At 43.9% G+C, this 27,701-nt stretch overlaps 1 protein-coding gene across 2 annotated transcripts in view; it reads right to left on the bottom strand.

Annotated features, from left to right (window-relative positions):
• Positions 1-27,701, bottom strand: part of myo7aa (myosin VIIAa) — a 42,790-nt gene that overhangs the window by 2,461 nt on the left and 12,628 nt on the right. The window contains exons 4-44 of one of the 2 annotated variants that reach the window (XM_061216720.1): positions 25,242-25,426; positions 24,856-24,977; positions 24,506-24,648; positions 23,803-23,916; positions 22,919-23,072; positions 22,720-22,796; positions 21,307-21,426; positions 20,616-20,758; positions 20,108-20,318; positions 19,452-19,587; positions 19,238-19,344; positions 16,949-17,086; positions 16,453-16,611; positions 16,236-16,328; positions 15,257-15,351; positions 14,728-14,812; positions 14,291-14,509; positions 13,182-13,499; positions 12,859-13,062; positions 12,373-12,549; positions 11,672-11,761; positions 11,221-11,348; positions 10,743-10,869; positions 10,449-10,568; positions 10,149-10,322; positions 9,530-9,757; positions 9,245-9,415; positions 8,761-8,878; positions 8,543-8,669; positions 7,992-8,161; positions 7,680-7,870; positions 7,465-7,589; positions 7,151-7,308; positions 6,718-6,871; positions 5,200-5,355; positions 4,497-4,602; positions 3,252-3,365; positions 2,500-2,587; positions 2,260-2,366; positions 568-753; positions 225-335 (exon numbers count right to left, since the gene is read on the bottom strand). In XM_061216720.1, coding sequence (XP_061072704.1) covers positions 225-335; positions 568-753; positions 2,260-2,366; positions 2,500-2,587; positions 3,252-3,365; positions 4,497-4,602; positions 5,200-5,355; positions 6,718-6,871; positions 7,151-7,308; positions 7,465-7,589; positions 7,680-7,870; positions 7,992-8,161; positions 8,543-8,669; positions 8,761-8,878; positions 9,245-9,415; positions 9,530-9,757; positions 10,149-10,322; positions 10,449-10,568; positions 10,743-10,869; positions 11,221-11,348; positions 11,672-11,761; positions 12,373-12,549; positions 12,859-13,062; positions 13,182-13,499; positions 14,291-14,509; positions 14,728-14,812; positions 15,257-15,351; positions 16,236-16,328; positions 16,453-16,611; positions 16,949-17,086; positions 19,238-19,344; positions 19,452-19,587; positions 20,108-20,318; positions 20,616-20,758; positions 21,307-21,426; positions 22,720-22,796; positions 22,919-23,072; positions 23,803-23,916; positions 24,506-24,648; positions 24,856-24,977; positions 25,242-25,426 — 5,949 coding nt within the window. Of the gene's footprint in view, positions 1-218; positions 336-567; positions 754-2,259; positions 2,367-2,499; positions 2,588-3,251; positions 3,366-4,496; positions 4,603-5,199; positions 5,356-6,717; positions 6,872-7,150; positions 7,309-7,464; positions 7,590-7,679; positions 7,871-7,991; positions 8,162-8,542; positions 8,670-8,760; positions 8,879-9,244; positions 9,416-9,529; positions 9,758-10,148; positions 10,323-10,448; positions 10,569-10,742; positions 10,870-11,220; positions 11,349-11,671; positions 11,762-12,372; positions 12,550-12,858; positions 13,063-13,181; positions 13,500-14,290; positions 14,510-14,727; positions 14,813-15,256; positions 15,352-16,235; positions 16,329-16,452; positions 16,612-16,948; positions 17,087-19,237; positions 19,345-19,451; positions 19,588-20,107; positions 20,319-20,615; positions 20,759-21,306; positions 21,427-22,719; positions 22,797-22,918; positions 23,073-23,802; positions 23,917-24,505; positions 24,649-24,855; positions 24,978-25,241; positions 25,427-27,701 lie in introns of both variants that reach the window. The other variant, XM_061216719.1, reaches the window with a different exon arrangement.

The following is a 27,701-nucleotide window of genomic DNA, read 5'->3' as shown; positions in this document are numbered from 1 at the left end:
ATTTGCCACATATGTTAGTGACAGAACTGGGACAGACAAAACCTGGCCAGGCCTGGGAACAAAATGGCCTCTGCTACACTAACTCACTCAAAGTGGGCCCAGAACTCAAAGATCACAGATTAATTTTATTCAGTAGCTATTTATTGATGTGGAACCTGCACAAAGTATGCCTCACCAGCAGTCAATATGTTCTTCAGAAGAAAAAAGGGATTGATTACCTTTACTTCAAAAAAGGCAGATCCAAATGTCGACCATTTGAAAATGATTTTTAAGAACATTAATTTGGCCTCCTCTCGAGACTTGCCCGCCTGCTTGTTGAAGTAGGCCACGACAGACTGGAAAAAGACCAAAGAGGCATTAAAAATAAACATAGCAGTGTTCAACTTTCACCTGAAACACTCACCAAACATCACCTCTTATGACCCCCCTGCTGCAACCCCACACTGACATACACTGTAGCACAAAGCTTCCTTGGTCTTTTGGATTCTCTATGAAGTCGTATGTGAAAATACAGCCAACAGTCATTAAAAAAAGGGATATGCTTTTGAGACTCTCATCAACACTGACCCGTTTCCAGTCATCGGGGGAGAGCTGGCGGATCAGGTCCTGGGGCACCAGCTCCTTCAGCATCTTGGGAATGGAGGGGAAGTGGGACTTGTCGTCCTCAAACTTGACACGGTAAATAAGGGCCCCGAGCTGGAAGACCTCCTCACGGGAGCACTTGTGGTAGCCACGCAGGTACTTGGGCAGCTCCTAGAGAAGGAACAAGGTAGTCTGTCAATGTCACATCTCAGTAACACACACAGACACACACCATTGCCAATGTATATATACACAAATTCTATATACTGTGTAGGGACTACAACTTCCACATTCCCACAGGAAAATTCTGCGACGTCCACCACGAATGACGTCTAACTTGGTTCAGCCAATCCCGTAATGGCGGGAGCAATAAACGGTCCCGTATAAGAGCAAGACACGTTCTTGGGATCTCTCTTCTGCTTTTTCTGCCTCTTCTGCTTCTTCTCTTCGACGCACCCTTTTTGGCCATTCGCTTCAGCTCATCTGCTCCGAGACTCGGACAGAGGCTGAATGCTGCACAGCGCACTACCAGGCCTACGGACACACCCCGTTACCTCGCGGTAACTTCGTGGCCTATAGCGAGTGGAAACTGGTGTACGCGGAACGCTACATCAGTTTACTCCTGCAAAGCTCACAACAACGAAACAGCAACGAACTTTTACACCTGGAAAAGGACCAGCGGATCAGACGACAACGCGCTCGGACACCATTCACAGCACCATCGCCGCTTCTACAAGGACAGCATGTCTTTTGGATCCAGCAATGCGTATGGACTCAGTAAGAAAACAAACATTCAGGCATAGCCAGTGTTTAGTTTAGTCTTAACTGTTTTTGTGAATCTGTGTTTCAATATTTACCATCCAACCATTGTAATGTGTTTGGTTAGCTACATATATATGTACGTGAATTGATTCGCCGTCTTTTGCGCATATATAGAGTAAAACTACGCAAGTAGTCCCTTCTCACAGCTAACTCTAACTCATTACCACACCCAGAACTCTAGCGACACGCGCGCTTGCGCGCGGCACACACACGCACACACACATACCAAACTAAATTTCCTTACTAACTTCCCGTTAGTTTATCTGTTATGTGTTTGTATGTTTGTTTAATAAATATATTTTATTAAACCCCGGTGTCCGTTTTGGAATCGCATAGACATGAGAGCCGAGTTAAAGCAGTCTTTCGAAGAACTTCCAACCTTCAGGTTATCGGTATGTTCAATCATTAATATTGGTTATTTTAATTAATTGAAATACTATATTTGTGGTTGGATATTTCTGATAACAGTAATTTTATGAGACTGATTACTTTTCGCAGTTATACTGCAACACAACGTTTAACTGGCGCCCCGGTTTCGTAGAGAGTAAAATCCCTGCGTTATTTGGCGGCCCGTGCAAGGACCCTACATAATTTGGAGTCCCGTGCGAGGACCCCTACAACTGTATACACTATCAACGCCCAAGAAGATATTGGTGCTATAAATTACCTGGCAATAAGCACATGTGCAATACATACTGAAAGGCACTGCTTTCACATTGTTTTGCGGCTTAATTAACAAACACACAAATATTTGAATATGAATTTAACTCTGCCACAAATATTTATAGTTGAAATCACTTCCAGATGGAAGCTTGCTTCATTTTAAATATAGAGGTTAAAGACAAAATTAATAACCTGGTAGTAATGGAAGATGGAGTCAGCAAATGAATCCTTCCCTGGTACAGTGTTAGTCCACAGCTTCTTCATGAAGAACACCTGGTATGTCAATGAAGGCACTATACCTGCGTGGGAACAGGCAACATTCTGCATTTGTACATGGCCATGGTGAGCCACAATGACATCAGCGATTCTGTTGTGGTCACAAAATAAATGTCATGCAAATCCAAACAACTCAAGCCCCAGGCAAATTCTTACCATCCTTTGCAGGTCTGGCTTTTTTGATCCAGTCAGTGAGGTGCCTGACAAAGTCGAAGAAGAAGTCTCCCTCTGGCACACTAATCACCTGAAACACAAAACACAGCTTTGTCAACGTCCTTTATTACAGTGTCTCAGTTTCATTAACACCTTCCAGCTTCTTTATAATTGCAGTGCATTCCTCAGATTCATTTACAGTAGAATGGTCCCAGTAGAAGGTAACCTGGTGCCTTTTCCATATGCAGTTGGCAAATTTAAAGGGGGCACAATGAAGCAACGATTTTAAACCAAATTAAAGGAAATCATAGTTTATCAAATAATTAGCAGAAAAATTTAATATAATGTCACAACCTTTTGATGTAACACAACATGTTTGTTTATTGCATAGTTGTAATCTCCTGTAGTCTACTAGCACTAATTGAACGGACGCTCCATCTCTCTATGGCATCTCATGAACTAGAACCCAGCAAATAGGAGGTACAGACATAATGATAACCAGAGTCTGACACTGGCCCACTGCACCGTAGTGGAATGAAACCAACTATGTACCACTTTAGAAACTTTCCTCATGATATCCAACCCAGAGTACAGAGCACAACTGAACCACATGGGAGGTCCAGCATTTCATGCCATTCTGAAGGACTAACATAGGTCACTGAATCTATATGAATACACATGACCATGAATATACATAAATATGCAAGATCCCAGTATGTCAGCAATGCTTAGTGTCTGCTTACACCATTTCATACCTTGTCAGAAATCTTCACAAACAAGCTGAAGCCGTCTGGGGACTTAAGTAGTAGTCTACCAGAGATGTTCAGGCAGAAGTCCTTGGCTTTTGTGCTAGACTCCACTTCAAAAGCCTGAAATGAAATTTCACTCTGCTGAAAAAAACAGCTCAAGCTAGGTTTTGAAACAGCTGGTTGGCCAGTTAGACCAGCTCTATATGCAACATGGTTTGACTAGCTCAAGCTATATTTTTAAACAACTGGTAGCTGGTATTTCAAGCTGGTCATAGCTGGATTTTACACCCGGGCAGATGTGTTGGCCAAGGCTTAACAGATTGGAGAATGGAACAGAAAGGAGGGGACACATTCACAATAACCAGGTTCACAGTTTAAATCCCTCAGATCATGATGGTACAGGCAAACAGTGAGAAAATATTGCACACTATCCTCAATAGAGGTAGAAAATTAGATTTTTCTTAGAAGTGAAACAAAATGAAATTCATTACGCAGCTTTTTTCCTTAAATAAATCATGCACATCTGATTCATTACCAGTCCGGTTCCCCTCTCAGTAATCTCCTCTCTGAACTACCGCCATATGATTATGATTTCAAAGGCTATGGAAATTAGGCAAAGAAGTAAACACAGGATGTTTTTGCAAAGGAATTCTCAGTGCCGAATTCTCGGTGGAAGGAAAATGTAAATTAACTTTTAAGGAGAATACTGAGGAAATATAAGCTGTACATACAGTGCTGTGCAATGACATTTTTTCAAATACATTTCTTAGATGTATTTTCTGCATTAGTGTGTCAGTGGTCTATTACTTAATATGTTACTTTATTCAATGAAATACAATCTATTTTCTGTAACATCCATGCAGCTTTATAGGTGAAGGGCAGTCACAACAAATATTGATTTGACTTTACATTAAATGTTTTGATATTTAGAAAATAAAGTCATTAATTTTGAAAGCATCAACGCTTCACAGAATCTTTTTACATGTGCCTACGCACAGTACAACACAGGAGCATGTGCATTTGGAACAGGACTCACGTGTGAAGAGATTATGAAAGGCTCTGAAATCAGTCCTCAGTGGGGGACACCTGTATATTTTGGCAGAGGGCTGTGTGGGCAGGCACACTGCACAGCAGCAGGTCTCCATGACAACACCGTGTCAAACTCAGGTCAGTTGAGTCACAGTCCACCCATAATGAGCAGCTGTGGCGACTGAGGGGATTCTGTATGGTTTGGTCTTGTGACAGCCTCACCTCATCCGTGTCATCAGGGAAGTACACTTTGTGAAAGATTTGGGTGGTTTTGTGCTGAATGGCTTCCACCTCCACCAGGTGTGGGGGATACTTCCTGGAGCCGTTTCTGATTTTAAAAGATTGAAGGAAAATAAATTAGAGAGAAGAAGGTGAATTATGTTGAGTTAATTTGGTACAGCGAAAAATATCATGGTAAAAAGGGTATGTGCAGTAGAGGATTTTCTGTACAAAAAGAGTGGGTGACATTGTTGCAACACATAAATAAATCAAGTGTCACATCCAAGATTATGTACTAAATGAAGACAAAATGGAGAGAGAGAAAATACATTTTATAACAAGCATCTGGAGTGTCCAGTTAGCTGAAGAGTAATTATGTAGTGTATATTTATCTTGGTAAAGTACAGTAGGCTGACAAATTTCCATCTTCAAACCCCTGGACATTAAAGTTAGTTTTTCAAAGCAACACATTTCTAACCCAAAGGAAAGTAATCGGGGCTCCATTTTTATTAAAAAGTAAAACAATATAATTGTAATATATATGCGTGTTCTTTTGTACACGCGTGTGAATGCATGTGTGTGTGCCTGTGTGCTTGTACATGCAGTACTGTACTCTAGTTTATCAAATGGCAAAGAGTGTATTGAATGGTCCAGGAAACTGTATGTTATTTGATCAGTTAGGTCTTTGGTTTTAGTATAACATTACCGGAGGGCCTTCTGCAGCCGCTGCATGCAGTCAGGGGCGAGGGGGTGGTGCTTCTTGGACTGTAGGAACCTCTGGATATGGGGCAGAAGCACATTGCTGGGGGGAAAGAGGCCCGTACAGAGCCACAGTAATTCCCAGCCCTTCTCCTCACTGTACCTGCACCACAAACAGACACACCCACTTCAGTTAACAAAAAGAGGACCACAATAATGCATCCCAGTATGGTCAACCAAGGGCAGACCATAAACCCAAACCACCGACAGAGGAAGAAAACACAGAAGCTGAGTCAGTACTACACAAACTTGGTACTGTGTGGAGACCATAGTCAACAGAAAGAACAATACAAAAACACACTGCAGTCAGCAGAGAAAACTGAAAGCCCAGATCTGTCCACTGAGAAAGTACCACACAGTCAGTCCCTCTGCGTGCCAAAATTGAGAAAAAAGGCCATTTGTTCTCTGTGACTCAGCTACTTGACAGGGAGAGAAAAAATAGAGGAGAGAACAAAATGAGGATATAAAGAGATTTTCTGAACAGTTTTTAGTGTTTTACTGCTCCCCAGTGTTCTCTGACAAAATTACACCTTCTTGTTCCACAGTTACAAATGGCAGATACTGGCTTTTGCAGGTGCATTAATATAAGGAATACATATCTGAATGGTAAATATACATTCAATGAGCCATTTATTATCTATTTATTAGACTTTTTTTTTTTACTTATTAAGTCTTCTGCTGCTGTAGCCTACCCACAAAGAGGTTTGATGCATTGTGTGTTCAGAGATGCTCTTCTACCACTGTTGTAATGCGTGGTTATTTGCGTTTATGTCACCTTCCTGTCAGCTTCAACCAGTCTGGCCCTTCTCCTCTGACCTCTCTCATTAACAACACGTTTCTGGCCACAGAGAACTGCTGCACACTGGATGTTTTTTTTTTTTTTGAACCATTCTATGCAATCTCTAGAGACTATTGCGCATGAAAATCCCAGGAGATCAGCAGTTTCTGAGATATTCAAACCACCCTTTCTGGCACAATCATTCCACAGTCAAAGTCACTTAGATCACATTTTCAGACAGCTGAACCTCTTGACCATGTCTGTATGCTTTTATGCATATAGCTGCTGCTACAAGATTGGCTGATTAAATATTTGCATTAACACAATGGTGTAGAGGAGTACCTAAAGTGATCACTGAGTGTATCTGTATGCAAGATCCTGGCATATACTGGCATAACCCCTCCTCAGTAATAAGAAAAATCCATATCCGTGCTTCTGAAAAGTATCAACATGGAAGAGATCACAGTGGAACTGGGGAATAAATCAGAGGCTAAAGAAATTTGTCATCATATAAAACTGAATAGGACACAGATGGGCCATAAGGTGTCAATAATGGCACTTTGAGTGGTCAGCATAACACTAGGAAAGGCTCAATTGCTGCAAAACCTCCAGAGCATGCATGCATATATGAAATGGCACTAGTGAGTAAAGCTTTTCATAGCATTGGCGTAAGGATGGGCAACTTACTTGACGTGGTTGTCAGTGAGCTGCTTGACGATCTGGCAGAAGATCTCATCTTTCAGTGGCTCCGCCTTCAAGGCCCCTTCAAATATCTGGTCAGTGAGCTCGTTGACAGTGCGCGTTCGTTTGGATGGGTAATCACCCATGTACTTCATCATAGGTGGAGGAGAAGTCAAGGAGACATGTGCTAAGGGTCAAAGATTCAGAGTAGCACATTACAGCAGTCATGACCTCAAACAAATATTTGGGCTGGGAATAAGCAAGAAACTGTGGAGTAAAACTGTTAGGAGACAGCCACTTTATTTTGGCATTCTATGTATCAGTCAAAGTGAATTTGGCCTAGTTTCAGAAGCTTGTTATCTGGGTTTTAAGGAATATACTGTAAAACTCCTGAGCAGATAAACCCCAGTCCGACTCCTGAATAGATGATGAAGGATATCAATGAAGGCCATGCAGGCCTCTTGGGAAAGTTCCTCGTGGTTCAGCACCTTCTTCAGCAGTGGCTGCTTAATGGGCTCTCTGGTGCAGGACCACATCTTGTCCTTCCCCCTGTTCTTCGTGATCATCACCCGACTCAGCGTGTGCTTTGGAGGAGGCCTGGAGGAAGGCAGTGAGAGAGAGAAAGCGAGAAGAGAGGCAGAGAATGAAAAGAGACAGGCTAATGAGTGTGGAGACTGGGTGTGCTGATGGGGGTGTGAAGATTTGAAGAGGCTGATGTAACAAGGGCACTGCAGACAGGGTGATGCTGGGTACCTGAAGTAGTCGTAAGAAAACTCCTCCAGTGTGTATGGCTTCACCCTCTCCTCACTGTCCGTCAGCACCAACTGCGACATGCGGATAGACTCCTGTCGCTGGTCGGGTGTCATGGTGACCAAAGCCTTGAACACACAGAGTAAGAGTGAGTGAGAGACATAGAAAGTGAGAGAGACAGAGAGAGCAAGAACCTTGCTGAGATTGCAGCCACTTACCACAATGTCAGGCTGGGGTCTGGTTACTGTGGGCAGCACGTAGACGCAGTCGGCTGGGAAGTCGCCCCTCTGTTTGGTCCTGTCATTGATGCCATGCGCCCATCCTGAATTCATCACCTGCTCCCCAGTTTCCTGGTCCAGGAGGATGAGGTCACCCTTTGCAAAACTCAGGAAGGTGGAGTCCTCGCCAGCTAAAACAGACAAGATCATGCCTCTCTTACTGTGAGGTTTCAACCTCAGAAAGTGGACAGACCACATAGGCTTTTAGGATTTGAGAGTCATAACAAGCATTGAACACCAAGCTGCTCTCACTGGGATTGGGGTTGTCCTGCAGGGCCACAACAAACTTCGACCTCCCCCTCAGCCCCTCCAGGAAAGTGACGACGAGGTCACGGATGTCCTCGGAGTTGTTGGAAGTGAAGGTGTACTCATCCCCCTTGATCGTGGCCAGTGTGAAGCTCTGTCCTTGCAGCTTACCTCCTCTGTAATGAAAATGTGGCACTGGTTACAGGGTAGCACTCATCCTTACTGACACAATCCACTATTCCACACTCTCTGTCATTCACTGCAGTCAAACTGGCAAATGACGGTTTTCTCTGGTAATTCAAATCTCTATAGATTCACTATGATGACATGATTCTGACATCATCATGTGATGATTGTGACATTCATTAACATTAATGATCAGGGAGACCTTGAAACTGTATGACTGGCAACTAAAAGTTCATACATCACCCATTCTAAACAGTTGTAAAACTATCTAAAACAATAGTCTCACTGTCTACCAGCACTCCTGTGTCTGCGTAATTCAGAGCCAGTGTTGTCAGCATGAAGCTCTGAGTCATAGACAATACTGGCAATACCTGCTGCTGGACACTGCCAGGATCTCTGGGAAGGACAGCTCCAGCAGGACCTGTTCCTGTTCATCCACAAAGTAAACTCCCGTCCAGTTCACAGCCACAATGACTTCATTTTTTGGCAAGCTGGGACCTGGGCAGGAAGAGGAAGTGGCAGTGGTTTGACAAAATTCAGGAAAGCTTGACCTGGAGCAAAGCAGCCGACTCATGAGTATGGTACACACCTGAAAACTTGAAGGCTTCATAAAACCGGGAAAAGAGCAAAGGCCACTTATATCGAGCGAAATCCACTACTTCCTCCTTCACCTTCTGTGGTTCCATCCTTTTCTGTGTGTAGATTCCCTGCAATGGAGAAAAGTAGTGGGCCATTGAATGAGAGAAGAAGTAAAAGTGTAAAATTGGGTAGGAAACAGCAAGCACAGTTTGGAGGGGAAAAAAACTGATGAATATGCCTGGCTATTACAGACACTCCATCCCAGAGGCTTTGTCTGAGTAAACTGCAGCCATCAAAGTTATTGGACTGCCAGGCAATTTTAGAGCCTTATCTCTGGGAAACACACCCCTGGCAGTGGACCCCAAGCCAGCTTCCTCCGTTGGGAAATCCATACAGTCTGGATGATGAAGTGAGGTGGAGATGTAGTTTGTTGAGGTGTGTAGTGGGGTGCCTGACACCCGGTACATATCTGTGACCTACATAGCATACCCTACCTTTTTGTGTGCAGCCATGATGAAATGGGCCCACTTCTCCACGGTTCTGGAGGAGTTGATTTCACGGTCAGGGATGTAGGAGGGTATGAGGCTGAGCAGACGCTCCAGCAGGATCTCCGCTCCGTAGTCAACGTAGTACTGCTGCGAAGCCAGTTCTGCCAGGTCCTCCTCCTTACCAAATTGTCAGCATTAGAGAAGGCAAGGTACACTCTTCTTCTAAGGTATACAGTATGTTATTTGAATCAATCAAGGCTGAGAATGGAACCCCATCCTCCCTGCACTCACTCTATCACAGCGGTACTCCCCGAACTTGACCCCCCGCACAATCTGCTGGTAGATGAGGTTGGTGGCCACGTTGTCGTCGGTGGGGTTGTGCCAGGGGGTGAAGATCTCTTTGCGGAAGAACAGCCTCCAGGGGGCGTTGCGCTCCTGTGCCCCCTGCTCCTTGGCGTACTGCTCACACTGTGACACTGCGTCCATCACATGGTCATTCCCACTGCCCAGAGAGGACACCTGCCAGGTGCATGAGTATACGGGGGAGGGGGATCACCATCGGAACGCAGTAAAGATTGTTAAGGGGGCCTCATTACACCCACACCCTACAATAACATGTACATTTTGGTTGGGTTTTTATGACTCTGCGCAAGGAGGAAGTTTTGAGTTTAAATCCCCTGGCATTAGGGCAATATATTACTTTTCAATTCCACTTACAGAAGAGTGACAGAATTTCAAATTGATTGACAGTTTAATGAAATGCTAATCACAGAGGCACAGGATCACAGATTAAAAGCAGTGGCAGTGAAATTAAATCAGAGTAATGAACAATGTCACTAGGGTTTTAATGAGGACGTTAATAAAGTTAAGATTAAGACTGACTGAGCAGTGAAGCTCAGCTGCCCCATACCTTGTCGAACAGTGCGATGTAGAGGGAGAAGCCGAAGCGGTCTCTCAGGCTGATTTTGTCGGCCAGTGCGTTGCACAGCTCCTTGGCTGTGGTGGCTGAGTCTGTCAGGAGGGTCTTGGTTGTGCCGTCCATGAAGGTAACAGGCAACATGATGGGTTTCTTAGACTTTGTGGCCTGGGAGCAAAAGCAAAAAGCAGAGAATTTAAACCTTGTTTCTCCACTCTCTCTGATGAATATGATCTACCACACACAGAAAACCCTTGGCAGCAGGCACAACAGAGATGAAGAGGGAAGGTGTACCTGGAGCTCCAGCCAGGATGGGGGCTGTGTCCTTGTCCCATTGACAAAGGTTCTCCGGAGACGCTCCTCGCAGTAAGGGGCATAACCAGGGGGCCCACCGCCAATGAAGTTCCTCAAATACTGCCAGGTACAAGAGAGGGGAGAGTGGGAGTTGCTATGGAATCTGGAGTTGGCGTTCAAGACATTGAATTGAAAGGACACGGCATGTTTCAGTTCCTTCACAGAAAATCAGTGAGTAATTGATCAGTACGGAAATGAGGTACGCACAGGGAATCTCAATGTAACAAGTCTTACTTTTACAAACTTTTCAGACGGGGCGAAGCAGCCTACGCAGAGTGAGATGAGGATCCAGCCACGAGCGTGACTGCTCTTGGACGGGTTCTGAGTGAGCTGCTTACAGATCTGACAGTAGATCTCATCCCTGGACAAAAAACAACCAGCTGTCAATGCCGTACCACTGAAACTTCATTTGAGTTTATCATGATGAAAGTCAATAAATATAAAGTGCCACTATTAATCTACTTGAGTATCTATGATAATATGAAGATGACTGGGAAAGCAAGTCCATTTTATCTACATCAGAAGAAGGACGAATTCTGAGATGTCTAGTCAAGAGATGCTTGTAAAAGAACAGTTCTTTGATGTCTGCAGTAATATGCTGGTGAAGGAGTTCTCATATTCCTATAGCAGTAAAATGGAGGAGCTGCTCTGTTTGTGGGACAGTAGTTCAGGAGTTGTGTGATATCTACAGACGAGGAGGTTCGAGTGTCACCTGAGGGCAGGGCGCAGAATGCCGTTGCCGATGATGAAATGCAGCTTCTCCAGGTTGGAGGTGGGACGGTCCTCCAGCATGCTGTTCCCATGCAAGGAGTACTCACCGTCATTAAGACGCTTAGTGACCTGGAGTCCAACAGAAAACCTCATTTTCATCACTACAGGGACCTTCATCCATGTCCCTTGGCTTTAAATATTTTAAGAACTTACCTCTTTGGATTTTTGGGGTCACTTTTTTGAGGGGACACAAAATGCGAATTCTTGAAATGTCCACCATCAAGAAGCTAAGACTTTTTGATAATCAATCTAACCTTAGTTTATATCTCAGCATGGATTCCTGATACATACTGTAGTTCACTAAGATCAATTTCTTTTTAACTCTAACCATAGGACATTTGTGTATGCTGGGATCTCAGCGGAGGATACATGCAGTGGATGCCCACACTCACCTCCTCGGTAATCTTTGACTTCTTCTTAAGAGTGAGGGACACTAGCTTGTGACGCACACTGCTCTTCTTGTGACTGTCATTGTGAACACTCTGTAAGGGGGAGCACATCGTGGAGAGTTTATAAATCATGCTTAATGTTGTTTTATAGTTATAACGTCTCCCTCACCTGTGCTGGTGCTGAAGGGAGGAAATAGCAGACTTCAGGTCTGCTCATTTCAGTAAACAGAACCCCAAGGGGTTAGTGATTCAGTAGTTTTAGAGTGTGAATGAGTTAGTTTGTGTTAGTGAAAACATGATTTATAAAAGAAGCTTTATACATGCTTGGTTTCTATAGTGCACACTGGATAGTTCATGCTACTTAGCGCATGCTGTGAGTGTCCATGCTCTATACATCCATTGTCACTAAAGTCACCAGATGTATGAAGCTTACAGAGACTCTTTTATCTAAAGGTAAATACTAAGATAGTTTACAATAGAACGAACACATAAGAAGTTGAGAACTGACTCAAATATGCATCTATAAAAAACTCTAAATATGACAAAAACAGCCACACATATAATCATTGCTCATTTCATCTTGGGCAATGTCTGATGCCATCATGGTCGAGGTACATGATAACATCACTGTGAAGACAGGGCGTTCTCAGTTTGGGGATCTACTCATGGTGGGTGTCCTGTCCATGGGGGTCGCCCGTCCTCACCTCCCCCTCCCCCTGCAGTGCCTGCAGCTCTCTCTTGTAGGTCTTCTTCCCCAGAGTCTCGTAGATCTTGGTCATGACTGGGATCTTCTCGCTGCCATCGCTGATGGCTGTGTGGTACTTGGGCTCCGGTAGATCTCCCATGAACCTCAGCACTGTGATCCATACAGCCAGGGCAGCCTGTGATGAGTGAGTGAGTGAGTAGCAGAAAGAATAAAGAAAGATTTTCAGCTTTTAAAGTCTAATGAATGAGTTGTGAGTTCCAATTTCTATTGGTGACCTATTGCTATTTTCCCATGAGTGAAGCAGTCAAGCAGGGGTAGACTGAGGTTTGGAACTAATTGCTAAAAAATGACATCCACTTGAAAAGCAAGATTGTTTTCCAAAATGAGTCTCTGCCTCTGATTTTACATTTGGGGCAGTGGCTGGTTTAAGCTGGCTGATAAGAGGTAACAGATTTAAGGCTGCAGGGGGTGATGTGACACCTACCAGCTGATCTCCCTCATCCTCATGGAAGAGCAAAGGCTGCTTGAGCGGCCGGCGGACGTAGGTGTGTGTGGTGGTGCCCTGGAAGTAGGTGGCAGAAAACTTGGCGAACTTGTACTCGGAGAGGTCCTCCTCCTCATCTTCAGGCAGAGGAAGAGCCTCATCCAAGTCCTCCTCTTCAAGGTCCTTCTGTTTACGCTCTAGATCCTGTCACACACACGCGCAAGAATACAGAGGTGAACACATACGTACGTATACTGAGTAAGATACACACAGAGAATGCACAAACACACAAATAACACAGGTGCACATGTACACACACTTACCTCAAACCCTGCTGGTGCCTGGCCCTCCTGCCCAGGGAAGGAGTTGGTGGTGCCCAGGAAGCCGAACATCTTGTCCACCATGTCGGAGTCGTTGACGGGCTCGTGCCGTGCCTTCTCCATCTGCTCCACCATCTCCTTCTTCCGCCGCGCCTCCTCGCGCTCCGTCTTCTCTCTCTCTGCGTCCTCGCGGGCCAGCTGTGCCAGACGCTCCTGGTGCATCTTCTCCGCCTCCGCCTTGGCCTTCTTGGCGCTCATCTGGTTCATCAGCCTCTGCTCCTCCGCCAGACGCATCTTTTCCGCCTCCAGGCGCCGCCGGTACTGGGGCATGGGGCAAACAAAGGCTAACGCTAGCACCTCCGCTCACAGGCTCGAGTGAACTGCACTACAGGCAGCAGTGTGGTATAATTGTGAGGGACAAACAGAGCTTGTAAATCGAGTGTGTGTGTGTGTGCTTGTGTGTGTTTCTGTGTATGTACATGCACGTGTGTGCGTGCTTGCAGGCGTGTGTGCATGAATGTGTGATTCTGTGTGTATGTGTATGTGTGCGTGTGTGTATGTGTACATGTGTATGTAAGTGTGCATGCCTCACCTCTCCTTTGAGTCTCTTGTACAGCCTCCTGGAGATCATACCACGGGTGTGCGTATGTATATGTGTGTGTGTGTATGTGCATGCGCCTGTGTGTGTGTTGGTGTATGGGAGTATGTATACCTCTCCTTTGAGCCTCTTGTACAGCCTCCTGGAGATCATGCCGCGGGTGTGTATGTGTGTGTGTATGTACTGGTGTATGGGTGTATGTATACCTCTCCTTTGAGCCTCTTGTACAGCCTCCTGGAGATCATGCCGCGGGTGTGTGTGTGTGTGTGTGTGTGTGTGTGTGTGTGTATGTACTGGTGTATGGGTGTATGTATACCTCTCCTTTGAGTCTCTTGTACAGCCTCCTGGAGATCATGGCACGGGTGTGTGTGTGTATGTGTGTGTGTGTATGTGCATGCGCCTGTGTGTGTGTATGTGTGTGTGTACCTCTCCTTTGAGCCTCTTGTACAGCCTCCTGGAGATCATGCCGCGGGTGCGTGTGTATGTGTGTGTATGTGTGTGTGTGTGTGTGTACCTCTCCTTTGAGCCTCTTGTACAGCCTCCTGGAGATCATGCCGCGGGTGTAGGCCTGTATGGTGATGACGGCCCACAGGCGGTGGCGGAAGGCCCGGCGCACCAGGAAGCCGCGGCACTGGGCCTGGAAGTGCGTGATGCGCTGGCGGGCCACGTGGTACGTGGTGTACAGCTTCCGCGAGCGGTACAGCGCCTGCAGCCGCGAGAAGCCTGCCCGCATCTGCACAGGGCACATTTCAACAGGGTTAATCAGCACCTCACTGCTCAACACTAACCCTAATCCACCATCACAGCATATTCACAGGATGCAGGTCAGGCCTGACAAAATGGTTTATAATCAAACTGAGAGCTTGATCATTTAATATTAGTTTTTAACTTAACTTAACTGAAAAAAAAAAGTTAAACATTGTCTATAACCACAGAGTGAAGGGAGCTCACTGCGCTATAGTTCTTCCGACACTGGAAGCCTCTCCACGTCTTCTGGATCAGCATGGCTGACTTTCGCATCTTGACGAAGTTGGACCTGTGAGAAGAGTGCCATCATTAACATATGAATGCAGGGTACCCACTCTTTGTATTCCCACAAAGCGTACAGTGTCTTAAAACACAAGATATAATATTCAATTGTTTTAAATATTTTATTTGAAAATGCACTGGGTAGAAACCCGGGGCTGGAACAAAACAAGACAAAATAATACCTTATGAACTAGAACACCAAAAGAAGGAGTAAGGTAATTTCATTGCTATTGCAATTAATCTGTGTCGGTCAGCACTGTAAACTCATATATCTGTCTCAAAGCTTCCGGGCTCTGAAGCTTTGTGCTGTGGAAGGAAAGCAGAGCCAACATTTGCTCATTTCCTGTGGCTGCGGTGTTTGGTGGAGTGCTATAATAAAAAATAATGCCCATTGGGGCAGATGATGTCATTATAAACATCCCTCTTCTATTACAGGCGCTGTTGTTCTCACCTGTCCTTGAAGCCCCGCACAACCTTCTGGATCAGAATGACCTTGTCAGTGATGGCCTTGTCTCTCTCGATCTCCAGCAGCATGTCGTGATGGTCCTGAGAAACACAAAGTTTTACCATGTTTGACAAGCCGAAGGCGTTCACTCAGGCATAGTCTGCCAGGCATAGTCTGCCAGTCAGAGTATGCAGAAAGTTTTATGCTTTACCCTGTCAGAATATAGTAGTACATTAATGATATATGCCTATTATATGAAAGTCTTATAAATATTGTAAAAGAGCCCAGTAACAGTAAAATTACTAAAGGGGTTTGGATTTTTCTGCAGTCTTCTTCTGACCATAGACCCTCCTCCCATCCATGACCCCCAGAACCAAAGCCCCAGTATGGCAGTATGACCACTTCCTGTCAGGAAGCGTTGACTTTGCCCTTTCTCTTGCCCTGCTGTGAGGAGCTTCCTGTCCCAGCAGCTGGTCCACACTGATAGAATCCACTGAGGAAAAATAACCACAGCAACGGTGTGCTGGACAAGCTTTCCAGGAACCACTGACCTAGTTTCAAGGCTTTCTTTCCTATGGTCAAACTCAAAACTAACTTTTATCTGAAGGCACAAGCTGATGTAGCGTTTGTTACGGTACAACCCGTGATTACATTTTTTTTGCTGTTATCATGTCCTCTGACATGAGGGAATCCTGCTATCTACACATTCTCAGGCTGGACTGGATGTGGGTTTTTGCTTCAGACAAACCTTTTGATATATTCCAAACTGATTTTTAAATGTTAGTGATTATTAGCTTATCAGCTTGTCAAGTTGAGAAAGTAAAAGTCCTCCCCAGTATTTTCGTACAACAACCTGGATTTGATAGCACCAGGAGGTACAGTAGAACTAAATAGTTAAATCAGCTGGCTGAGTTCATGGGTGGAAGAAACACGTAGCAGCTTTTTACTTTCTGACCCCTGGACTGTTTCATCATCGATTAATCACCTTCAGGAAAATCTTTGTCTTTCCCATCTGCCAATCATCGTCTCTTCCCAGGACAGCTTCAGCAATGCGCTGGCAGGTCCCCCTGAGGTCCTCCTGTCAATCAAACAGCACAATAATTACCACAAAATGTGTGAGGTGCCTTCAACACACCCCAACCAATCCGCACATTCACTTAAAATCACAACAGTGCATGGTAACACAAGAAGACCTGCTTTACCTGCTTGTAGGCTGGCTTGACTCCAGGCATGAGCACTCGGTAGCGATCCACAAACTCCACAAAGGTGTAGCGTATGGGGTATCCCGCCCGGCGGATCCGAATGGTTTCCATCATGCCGGAGTACCGCAGCTGCCGGACACACAGCTCCCGGTCAAACAGCTATGTGGAAAGAAACATCCAGAAAGAGCAGAGAGTATGTCAGTACAACAATGATGCCGTCATTCTCACTCTGATATCCTGTGCGTACGCAGGAGGGGCAATACACAGTTCACACACTGTCAGCTATCCACCAATTCCAGTATTACACTGGTCCTACAGGTCACTGACTTACAGTGTTAGATTACATTCCTGCAGTGTCACAGACCTGTAGTGTGAATACTGTGCTAGACTCCGCCACTCATCCAGGTTACAGTTTAGGGAATGTTCCCTACCCTCCAGTTGCAGGTGCCCTCTGAGCTACGTTCCCCAGTCAGGACGGCGGCTCGGCGGGACTCACCATGGGCTTCTTGTACTCGTTGGGTTTGATGCAGCGCACGAAGAAGGGCTGGCACACGCCGAGCGTCCTCATGAGCAGCTCCAGGGAGCGTTTGAACTGGCTGCTGAGCGTGGGAGAGCGCTTCCTCGTCTCCGCGCCCTGCACCCGGACAAAAACAACAGCGCGCGCGGACACCGGCTCAGGAAGGGGGGAAAGGAGGAAGCCACAGGATCCTGTTTCAGCTCCCTGCTCCTCCAGTCCCCCCCCCACCTCCCTCTGTCCTCCCTCTCTTTTCTGCCATTCTCACACAGGAAGTGGAGAAGGTTTGCATTTAGAATGTTATCGCCCAGCTGGCGTATTATTAGACAAGGCTGATAGCAGACGGTCCAAGGTGTTTCCCCTTCATCTCTAAAGGTCAGAGCTGTTTGGCTGAATCAAAGGGAGTGTTTGATTTCAGCACGGACAAAATGTTCTGAAGAAAGGCTGATTCTAACTGAAAAATACAGATGTCATGTCATTTTCTATATTTTTACTTAAAACAGCACATTCTCTGTAGGGTTTATGGCTATATTTTTCCACAGGTGTGCCAATACCAAGCAATATCCTCACCTTAAAAAGCAGTTCATTCTGCTTTCATTAGAAAATGTTACATTTGTAAATCCAGTTATGCATCACTTCCCAAGTCACAATAATATATAGTGCTACTTTCATATACTGTCCAAACAAAGCTGCAAATGATACTAAGCTGTGATTACAATCGGTACATATTGTAACTCATATGTACTCTAAAGTAGCTCTTCAGTCCACAATGCACGTTGTAAAGTCATACATCAGGGAGACTCTTGGAAACTCTTGTCTCTTCTTGGAAAGATCATGATGGTGACCACTGACATTAAGTTTCCAGAACAATGTTTTTTCTGCACATACTCTGAACAGTCTACTCTAGCAATTCCCAAACATTCTGGGGGTCCCTATGTGTGCTGGCTTTTGTTTCAACCAGTTTCATGACCAATTATATAATCCAGAACGCTGGTTTGCTTTGTACATATATGCCAACAACAATGTTACAGAAAATACAACTCATGATTCATTAGAGAACTAGACTGAAGATTTTAAAATAGCATAACATGCTTATTGGATATTCATTCTTAACACACATATTCCTGTGTAATATACACTTGCGGGAGTGTAATAAGGATCTGATTTTAATTAATTAAACAAATTAATTTATTCATTTTCATTTGGTTGTGACATAAACCAGCATATATATAGGGCCACAGAATTGAATTTTGGAAGCCATTGTCTAATCTGTTAGTCAACATAAACGACTACTGGAGGCTATGTGTCAGTTTGTGAGTTAAACCTGCAGAATGGTATGGTCTATTCAGAACATCTCACATGCAGCATCTTAGACAGAGAAAAGTGTTACGATGTCAGCATGACAAGCCTTGTTAGAATAGATTTGATGGAAACCACAATGGGATGGATATTCTCAGTCCTTCTGTGCCAGAGAGATCATCCATAATTTCCATCCACATAACTTTAGGTGGTTTTCTTTAGGAGATTAGCTTATTCCAATGATTAAGGCTTTTGAAAAGGGTTCATCCTTGGGAGGATCTCACCAAAGGAGGTTATTTATCACCCAGCACAGAAGAAAGAGAAACAGGAAGTGATGAACAGTCAAGGTTCTTGAATGGTGGTTATGGGATGGGGAGGTGCTTCCAGTGACATAGTTATGATTCTGGGGAAAGGGATGTGGCAGGGGGCAGACTGGGGGGGCTGTAATTTTTACCTTTGGGGGAGGGGTACCTGGCTGACCAAGCACACCACCAGTTGAATAACCACATAGAAACTGAGGTGGTATTACAGACAGAAAAACAGGAGAGAGAAGTAATGTTAGCCAAGCTAGCATTACAAATTGTGGTAATAAACGGAGAAGAATTGGAAACTTTATACATGTATATAAAGAAGGATACAGCCTTGAAAAGTAACACTGCATGCAGTATTGAGCATAAAATAACTAGGCGTCTTCCGGTCTTGTATTACCCAAGCTTAATGGTTTGCCACAAGTAGGGATGACTAATTAACCCTTTAGAAAGTATGTTTTTGGTCTGTTTTTTTCTGAATTATATGTTCATGAATTATATGTTAATGTATGTGCTTTCGAACTCCAGTGCTTTTAATTACGAGTACTGATCATTACATCAGGTTTCCAACGGATACATATTTGTGTTCTTACACTTTAAATTAGGCAATGGGCCATGTTCAATGCTTCATTAGAGGGGTCAACATTCAATTTATGTACATTACCATGGCAACATCAGCCTGGAAGATTTGCTTGATGAACTTGTTCTTAGAGGAGTGGACCAGCTGGATGATGTCACCATGCAGAGTGTCTCTGTTCTTCTCCAGGAAGCCTGCAGAAATGGAGGGTTGACATCCATGGATATAAGAATCACAGCCTGTATGTTGAGACAAATCTTTAAAAAATTCCAGAGGGTAAGGTAAAATGCTGTTGCTGTACCTCTTGTTTCGTAGTAGACCACCCCTGCAAAGTGCTGGATCCCAAACTGTGTCTCGTAGGTGTTCTTGGGTGGGATGTAGTACGTGTTGAGTTTGTGCTGGGAGTTGAGCTTGTTCAGCATGGTGGTGTCAGTGCCCTGGCAATAAGAAAGACATCTTACTGCTATCCTACTGTCAGCCACACTACAGAGATCTGCAGCAGACTGAGTAAACTAATCATGAAAAAAAATATATATATATTTTTTTGATTTAGACAAGATTACAATATGTTGCCAACAGCAAAGAAATGTAGCCTTATAACCTAAGTGAAGGAGATGAACAACTCACAGTTCCATTATTACCAAAATATTATTCCATAATATTACCTTTACTGTACAGCACTTAGCTTTGTAATATAGAAGTGGAACATCTTTTATGTTGGTTTGGGAGTTACTGCCATGTTGTGTGCCAGCAGCCTAAGCTCTCCAGGACCCCAAAACAATTCTACCTTCTTTCTGGCTGGTTTTCCTGTTCCTCCTCCTCACATACCCTACCCTCTCCCCTCTCTTCTCCAGGACATACACAGAATGTGCTTCCCCATTTCCCATAGTTCTCGTTCCCTCCCTTTTCCAACCTGAATGGTACATCACCCTCTAACCGCTCATCTGTTTTAGGTACCTTGGGGAACTTGCTTTCCTCGTCAATGAGGGAGATGATGTTCATTGGCTTGATGGCGATCATGTCCAGGGCGTCCTGGTTGTCAGTGAACTCGATGTGCTGCCAGTTGATGTTCTCCAGATTATACTCCTCCTGCTCCAGCTTGAACACGTGCCGCACAAAGAACTGCTGCAGGTTCTCGTTGGCGAAGTTGATACACAACTGTTCAAAACTGCAAGAATGACCACAAACCTATCATACCCAGCAGCTTTAAACAAAGGCTTATCACCGATCTATCAAAGCCTGTTTCTCACAATGAAAGACAGGCCATCAACTAACCACACAATCTGTTCAGGAAACAAGGATTCTCATAATCGTCTTCTTAGTACAGTGACAAATTTTAGAAGAATGCCTGATACTTTACCAATGGGAAGAACATTAGCATTAGCAAATAGCATTATTGTTTAATATACTAGATGTACTAAAGCAAAATCTGAAAGCTCCTGTGGATGGATTTCTTAAGACGTGCCTGTTGATTGTGAAGTTTTCAAACCCAAAGATATCCAACAAGCCAATGGACCTCCTCACAGCTTTGGGCTCCTTGGAGGGAGGTTTGTAGATGGCAGCGTTGATCTTCTCCACTATCCACACAAAGAGCCTGCCATAGATTCCCTGGAAAAAGCAACATCAGCTGGTGAAGACAGTGCTGAGCATTATGGGATTATAATGATATTTAATTTTATTATGTTTCATTTCTGGACTTCTGATTCTGAACTCCTGACACCTAAATGCGTGATCTTTATTGTGTGTTACATGGCACCAACATGTGCAAGAACAGCACAACTAAACAAAACTGATCTATTAAATGAAAACGGAATCACTGTGCTGAGAGAAGAAACAAGGGTACCACTTCAGTCACAATCTGGATGACCATGCTCCCAGAATTTCAGTTGCCTGAATTGTGCATTTCCAGTTTACCACTAAAAGTTTACTAATTAAGACTTTTGTGTTCATTGTTTCTATATGAACATTACAGATATTTAGCTATATAGTACCAGTTAGGCCTTTTTGAGGTTTTCTAAGGTAAGCCAATGCATATAAATGTTTTCATGTTTTAGATTAATTCATTTCTAAAGCTGGTTCAGATTGTGCTACTCTTTGTCATCCCTTGTATCGTTTCCACCAATGGCGGCAGCCTGGCGGGTGGGCTGGACTCTCACCTTCACGAAAGCATCCCGCACGTCCAGGGCCTGCTCCATACTGAGGGGGGTGGAGACCGTCTCGCCTCGCGTGATGATGGTTCGGCTGGTCAGACAGTTCATCAAGTCCTTGGGGTCAACCTAAGACAAACAACAACATATCTCAACACAAATACGCACACCTCAGTATACCCAACAAAGCTAACTTACATACTGTATGTGTAGGCCTAGAGTAATACAAGCACACAAAAGAACAACATCAAAATGGTAAAACACACTCTGAGAAAGCACAATACCTGAAGACCATCAAATAATAAAGTCCACAGTCCACCTACACAACCTCATAAAATCTCAACATCACCTCTATCATGTCACCTCTATCAGAGTGCTTATGTTTAGCTTTTTAGAGAATGGTATGACCACTTGACATGACTTAAGCTGTATTCAGGTATGATCTACATTCTGTGATATCAACAAAAAACTTTTGAAGTTGAAAGCATCACAATTAGGGCAGAATACAATGGTGACTATAAATTGAGATGGTGAAATAATCTGAAATTGAAATGTAAAAGCTAAAATTAGGTATTCAGCACTGCTACATGTCGAGCCTCATAAAGTTGCGTATTGATATTCTGAGCACTGAGCTTCGTGCATCAATATTGCTTTCATTTAGTGCTTTACAAGGTTACCCATGCCACTCACAAACAAAACAAGCACATTGATGAGAATCAAACTAATATGAAATTAAAACAATATTACATTGCTCACAACGGTAAGCCCTTACACTTACATTATTAAAAGGATCTCAAGAATATTGTAAGTGTGAGTATAAACCTGAAAAACAAGTATCCACCATTTACCTTTAAAGATAGTAATTACCCAACCATAGACAGATATATCTATGGTTTTAGAATACTAATGATAGATTTAAGTATCCTTCAGTTCTAAACTGAGACACAAGGGGGCACTTGTATCCACTGTATCTGAGAGACCAGGCTAAACTCATTAAATTACAGTGACAGTGCTGCATCCACTTCCCATTGGTTCCTCCCTCCTTCAGTCCCCATTGCCTCTCTGTGTACACTTAGTGGCACTCACCAAAGTTACATAACCATGATCTCTGATTGCTGATAATGACACTGTAGAGAGAGAGGCCATGATAATGACACATCTGAGCCTTTCTTATAAGAAAACAGGCACTGTAGCTACACAGGAGAGTAGATGAGCACAAAACAAGCCAGTCCCAGAGTTTCAACCTGAAAATGGAGGCTTGTGGGACAATGGCAACAATGATGATTTCGCTGATAATTCATTATTTCTGAAGGCATCTAGAAGTGGAACAGTAAAAGTTCCAGTGTACTGCTGTCTGACATGACTAGTCAATACCAAGCAAACACACAATGAAAATACAAGAGCTGAAGCTGTGAATCGCACCTCCAGCAGCATGGCGGCAGTGCTGAGATCCACACAGCGCACCACCTCACACGCGTCCAGGTTGTCATACGTCCGGGCTGGGAGGGGGCAGAGAGAGAGAGGGTTAGGCCCTGACCCCATCGCAGAGAAGGAGTTCAGTTTCATTTCTTTTACTGGAGCCTCCACCCTGAGCGAGTGCTGAAAGACTATGCCGGCTCACCTTCGTAGCGCAGGTTGCCCATGTGAAGTATGGCAGCCAGGAGCTTGGAGATCTCCCAGTTCTCAGTGTCGGTGAACATGAGAACCTTCATGGCCGAGCGGATGTTCGAGTACTCCTTCTTATCGTCCCGCCCATCACACACTGTGCAGTTTCCCTGGCAACCGGAATCAATAAATCAATGAGTGGTGCGGGCACAAATTCAAACATGACGGCATGTTTGAATACAAACAGGGTACTTTGTGTATAACACCTGTTTTACATAAAGCACATACTAATGATGAAAATGTAGAAGCTTTAGACTTTTTACTTTTTGAGTATCACATCTCTGTGATGACATGTTACTCGACTTGCTGTTACAAAGCAATTACTGTATAACACCTCCCTTTGCTCTCCTCTCTCTTGGTGGAAGTGTGGTTGTAAGGATATTGTTACAGCACCGTCTCTTTCACCATGGTAACATGGATGTAATGCAATCACAATGTCAAAACAATACCTCTCTCAAGTAGGCATTACAGTATGTGCTAACTAATACAGCAATGTTCTGTCACCATAGTGAGGCTAATGTAATACACATACAAAGCAATGATGAAACCTCTCTCACAATGGTAGAGGTAGAATAAGCGTAATGCTGTTACTAAGCTGCAAAGAGGTTTCTCTCTCTATGATGAGGTAAAATAAGTGTAATTCTGCTACAGATCAGTAATGAATTTCTCTCTCTATGGTGAGGTAAAATAAGTGCAATTCTGCTATGGGGAGGAATGAATTTCTCTCTCTATGGTGAGGTAAAATAAATGTAATTCTGCTATGGGGAGGAATGAATTTCTCTCTCTATGGTGAGGTAAAATAAGTATAATGCTTTTAGAGCAGTAATTAATTTCTCTCACTATGGTGAGGTAGGTGTAGTCAGTGGCATTCCCCAGGCCCAGTTTCTTCTTCTGGTCAGGGGTCATGCCCTTCAGCATACAGTAGAAGATGTGGTAGTTCCTCTCATCTCGTGCCTGGGGAGAACACAGGTCACACACAGATCAATCAGGACATCACTTTTACCTGCAGCCCCACACTGTAAAGCAAATGGCAGGATGCCTGGAAGACCATGGAGCCCCTTTTCTTGTCCATGGGCCCCCTGGCATGCTGTCAAGCTGGGGTACATACTACATAATCCAGACAAACTACACTTGAGGTTAGGTTGATCCCTGAGGTGCTAATTTAATCATGGCAATCTGGCCAATACTGATATTCATTGAACAGTTCTGCAGAATAATTTATGAAACAAATGAATGCCAGAGGACTCCCTGTAATTGCTTAACTTCTTTCTTTCTTTCTTTATTTACTTGCCAGACGACCTTTTGTATGGTGACTTACAGAGCCCTGCAAACTACAACCCAGAATACAAATAGGAAACACAAAGGCTTCTGACATTCTCTCACAGGAATTAACTTTCAGGTAGCAGCCATTTTCTTTTCTTTGATTAAATGCCATGCACTGCTTTAAAATGTATAATAAATGACTGCGTCATGTCTCTCTCTCTCTCTCTCTCTCTCTCTCTCTCTCTCACTCTCTCTCTCTCTCTCTCTCTCTCTCTCATACCTGTCTGCACACCCGGGACTTCTCCAGGAGGTATTGTTCAATCTTGGCTCCCTCGATAGCCCCCCTCTTGTTGAAATGGATATCAATGTATTTTCCAAAACGGCTGGAATTGTCATTACGGATTGTCTTGGCATTACCAAAAGCTTATGGAAGGAAGAGATGACCAAGGAAGGAAGAGATAACATGAATTACTGAATAGCACATGATAATAATTATCATTATCATTTTCAATTACAAAAAGCCCAAGGAACAAGTCTTCGGTGGGCGGAGATGAGAATGGGTAAGAGAATCATGACATCACACCTCATTTCTCAGGGTCATGCCCCTCTGGATAGCTCACCGCTCCTTACCTTCCAGGATGGGGTTGGCCTCTAGAACCTGCTGCTCGATCCAAGAGTGCTGTCCACTGATGGCTGCCAGAAACTGCAGGATGAGCTTGGTGCTCTCTGTCTTCCCTGCTCCAGACTCCCCACTGGAACACACACACGTTAAATACACAACCATACACAAACAGATATGCCACCACACATACAGCTCATGATGGACTCAAAGATAATGACCTGGTTGGTTTGCAAAGGGAGGGGAAATCAAAAAGGAATACTTTGCATGAGCAAAATACAACATTTTAGGAGGACTGTAAGGGCAGTGCTATGAGCTATGAGCTCATTACAGGACACACAATATTCAGTTGGCATAATCTGTGAGAGGGGGTGCTGGGAGCTTGGTGTGTGCTAACCTGATGATGCAGCACTGATCTTTGTTGTTACGCTGCATGTTAAAGTAACAGTTGTCGGCGATGGCAAAGATGTGGGGTGGCATCTCCCCGATCTTCTTGTTGGTGTAGAGGCGGATCTGGTCTGCTGTGTAGATGGGCAACAGCTGGTACGGGTTCACAGCCACCAGGATGGAGCCCGTGTAGGTCTATGGGGGACAAAGGTCAACAATCAGAGAGGAGAGAGAACGGGTCTAAATAAATGGGTGACTGGAGTTAGAGGTGATTATAACATTGACAAATATTATAATAATTACAAAGGAGTTATGTTAAATAAAATATGACAAATCCAATGTAGCAATTGTGAACTCCCAACCTTAATTAATTAAATTTTATTTAAAATATAGTACTATCATCACTAAGAAAGATCAGTAATAAACATCATTACCAAATTCCTTGCTCCAACAACAAATTAAAAGCTTTAGTAACACAGCAAGTGCATCATGCTGTACCTGGAAAAAATATAAAAAATTAACTGTTCCTTTAAAAGGAATATGCTTTGTATTCTCAGACATACAGAAATAACTAGCTGTATATGAAATTGAGCAGGACTGAAATACCACTGGTCATGTGGTTTAGTAGTTACCTCTACACTGCGTCAGTTGTACCTGTGACCCAAATCACAGCAAGGAGGTGAAATCAGCCCCAACATGATATCTGCTGCAGCTCTACAGCAAAAGTAACTGAAGCCTCACCAGCAACTGTATTAGACACATACACTGATGAGCCAAAACATTATGACCTCCTGCCTACTATGCTGCTGGTCCTGTGTGTTGCCAAAACAGCTCTGACTCGCTGAGGCATGGACTCTACAAGCCCTCTGAAGGTGCCCTGTGGTATTTGGTACCAAGATGTTAGCAGCAGATCCCAAGTCCTGTAAGTTGTGTGGTGGAGCCATCTTGGTTCGGACTTGGTGTTCCAGCACATCCCACAAATGTTCGATTGGATTGAGAGCTGGGGAATTTTGAGGCCAGGGCAACACCTTAAACTCTTCGTCATGTTCCTCAAACCATTACTGAACATTCTGTGCAGTGTGGAAATACCACATCGAGGAATACCGTTAACATGGAGGGCTGTACCTTGTCCACAACAGTGTTTAGGTAGGTGACCTCATGAATGCCCGGACCTAGGGTTTCTCAGCAGAACATTATCCAGAGCATCATACTCCCTCCACTGGCTTGTCTTCTTCCCACAGTGCATCCTGGTGCCATCTCTTCCTCAGGTGAACATGTATCTGCCCGTCCACATGATTTAAAAGAAAACGGGACCAGGCAACCTTCACCCATTGCTGCAAGGTCCATTTCCAGCACTCATGTACCGATTTCAATGGTGGACAGAGGTTAGCATGGGCACTCTGTGGCTACGAGATAATCAGCGTTATTCGCTTAATCTGTGAGTGGTCATAATGTTTTAGCTCATCAGTGTATATACGATAGCCCCATAACGTTTAGAACATAGACATATATATTTTTATTTAGCACTGTACTCCACAATTGTAGATCTTATCTTAAATCTGGAATCAAACAATTCACATGAGGTAAAACTGCAGATCCATTATGAGTCTGGGAAATAAGAAACAATCTGTCAGAGACATAGGCCAAACAATAGGCTTACCACAATCAACTGTAACATCATTAAGAAGAAAGAGAGCACTGGTGAGCTCAGTAATGACAAAGAGCCTGGGAGGCCAAGGAATACCTCTAAGTTGAAGACCAAATAATTCTCACCATAAAGAAAAAAGACACCTGTCCAACATCAGAAGCACTCTTCAGGAGGCAGGCACGGACATTTCAGGCACTACTTCCCACAAGCAATAGACAGATCTACAGAGGCTACACTGCAAGATGTAAGGCACTAGTAAACTGCAAACAGGATGGCCAGGTTACAGTTAGCTAAGAATTACCTAAATACCTGCATAGTTTCTGAAAAAGGTCTTCTTGTAGACAGATGAGAACAAGATGCACTTGAGTGATGGCAAGAGCAAAGTGTAGAGGACAAAAGGAACTGGCCAAGATCCAAAGCATCCCAGTTTTGGCATGCACTGTAAGGCAGCCACAGGTACTGTCTCACTTGTCTTCATTGATGACATAATAGCTGATTGCAAAAGCAGAATTAATTCATAATCATCTTATCTGCTCAAGTTCAAGATGCTCTAAATGAATTGGATGGCACTTAATTCTACAGCAAGACAATGATCCCAATAATATTGCTAAATCAACAAAGCTTTTCAATGCCAAAAATCTGAATCTAATTGAACATGTGTTTCATTGTCATTCCATGTAAAGGATATCTGACAAAAAACTTAACATGTTTACCTTCATCAGCCTAGTATTCATATGTCCCAAATATTAGGATTCCCTTGAAATGGGGGGTACGTATAAAAAGTGCTGTAATTTCTACAAAGTGAAACCAAAGTTCATAAAT

This window comes from Conger conger, chromosome 13, assembly GCF_963514075.1.
Source record: "Conger conger chromosome 13, fConCon1.1, whole genome shotgun sequence".
In the NCBI taxonomy this organism is placed as follows: Eukaryota; Metazoa; Chordata; class Actinopteri; order Anguilliformes; family Congridae; genus Conger; species Conger conger.
The sequence above is the reverse complement of the archived record's forward strand: the minus strand, read 5'-3'. Positions and strand labels throughout refer to the sequence as shown.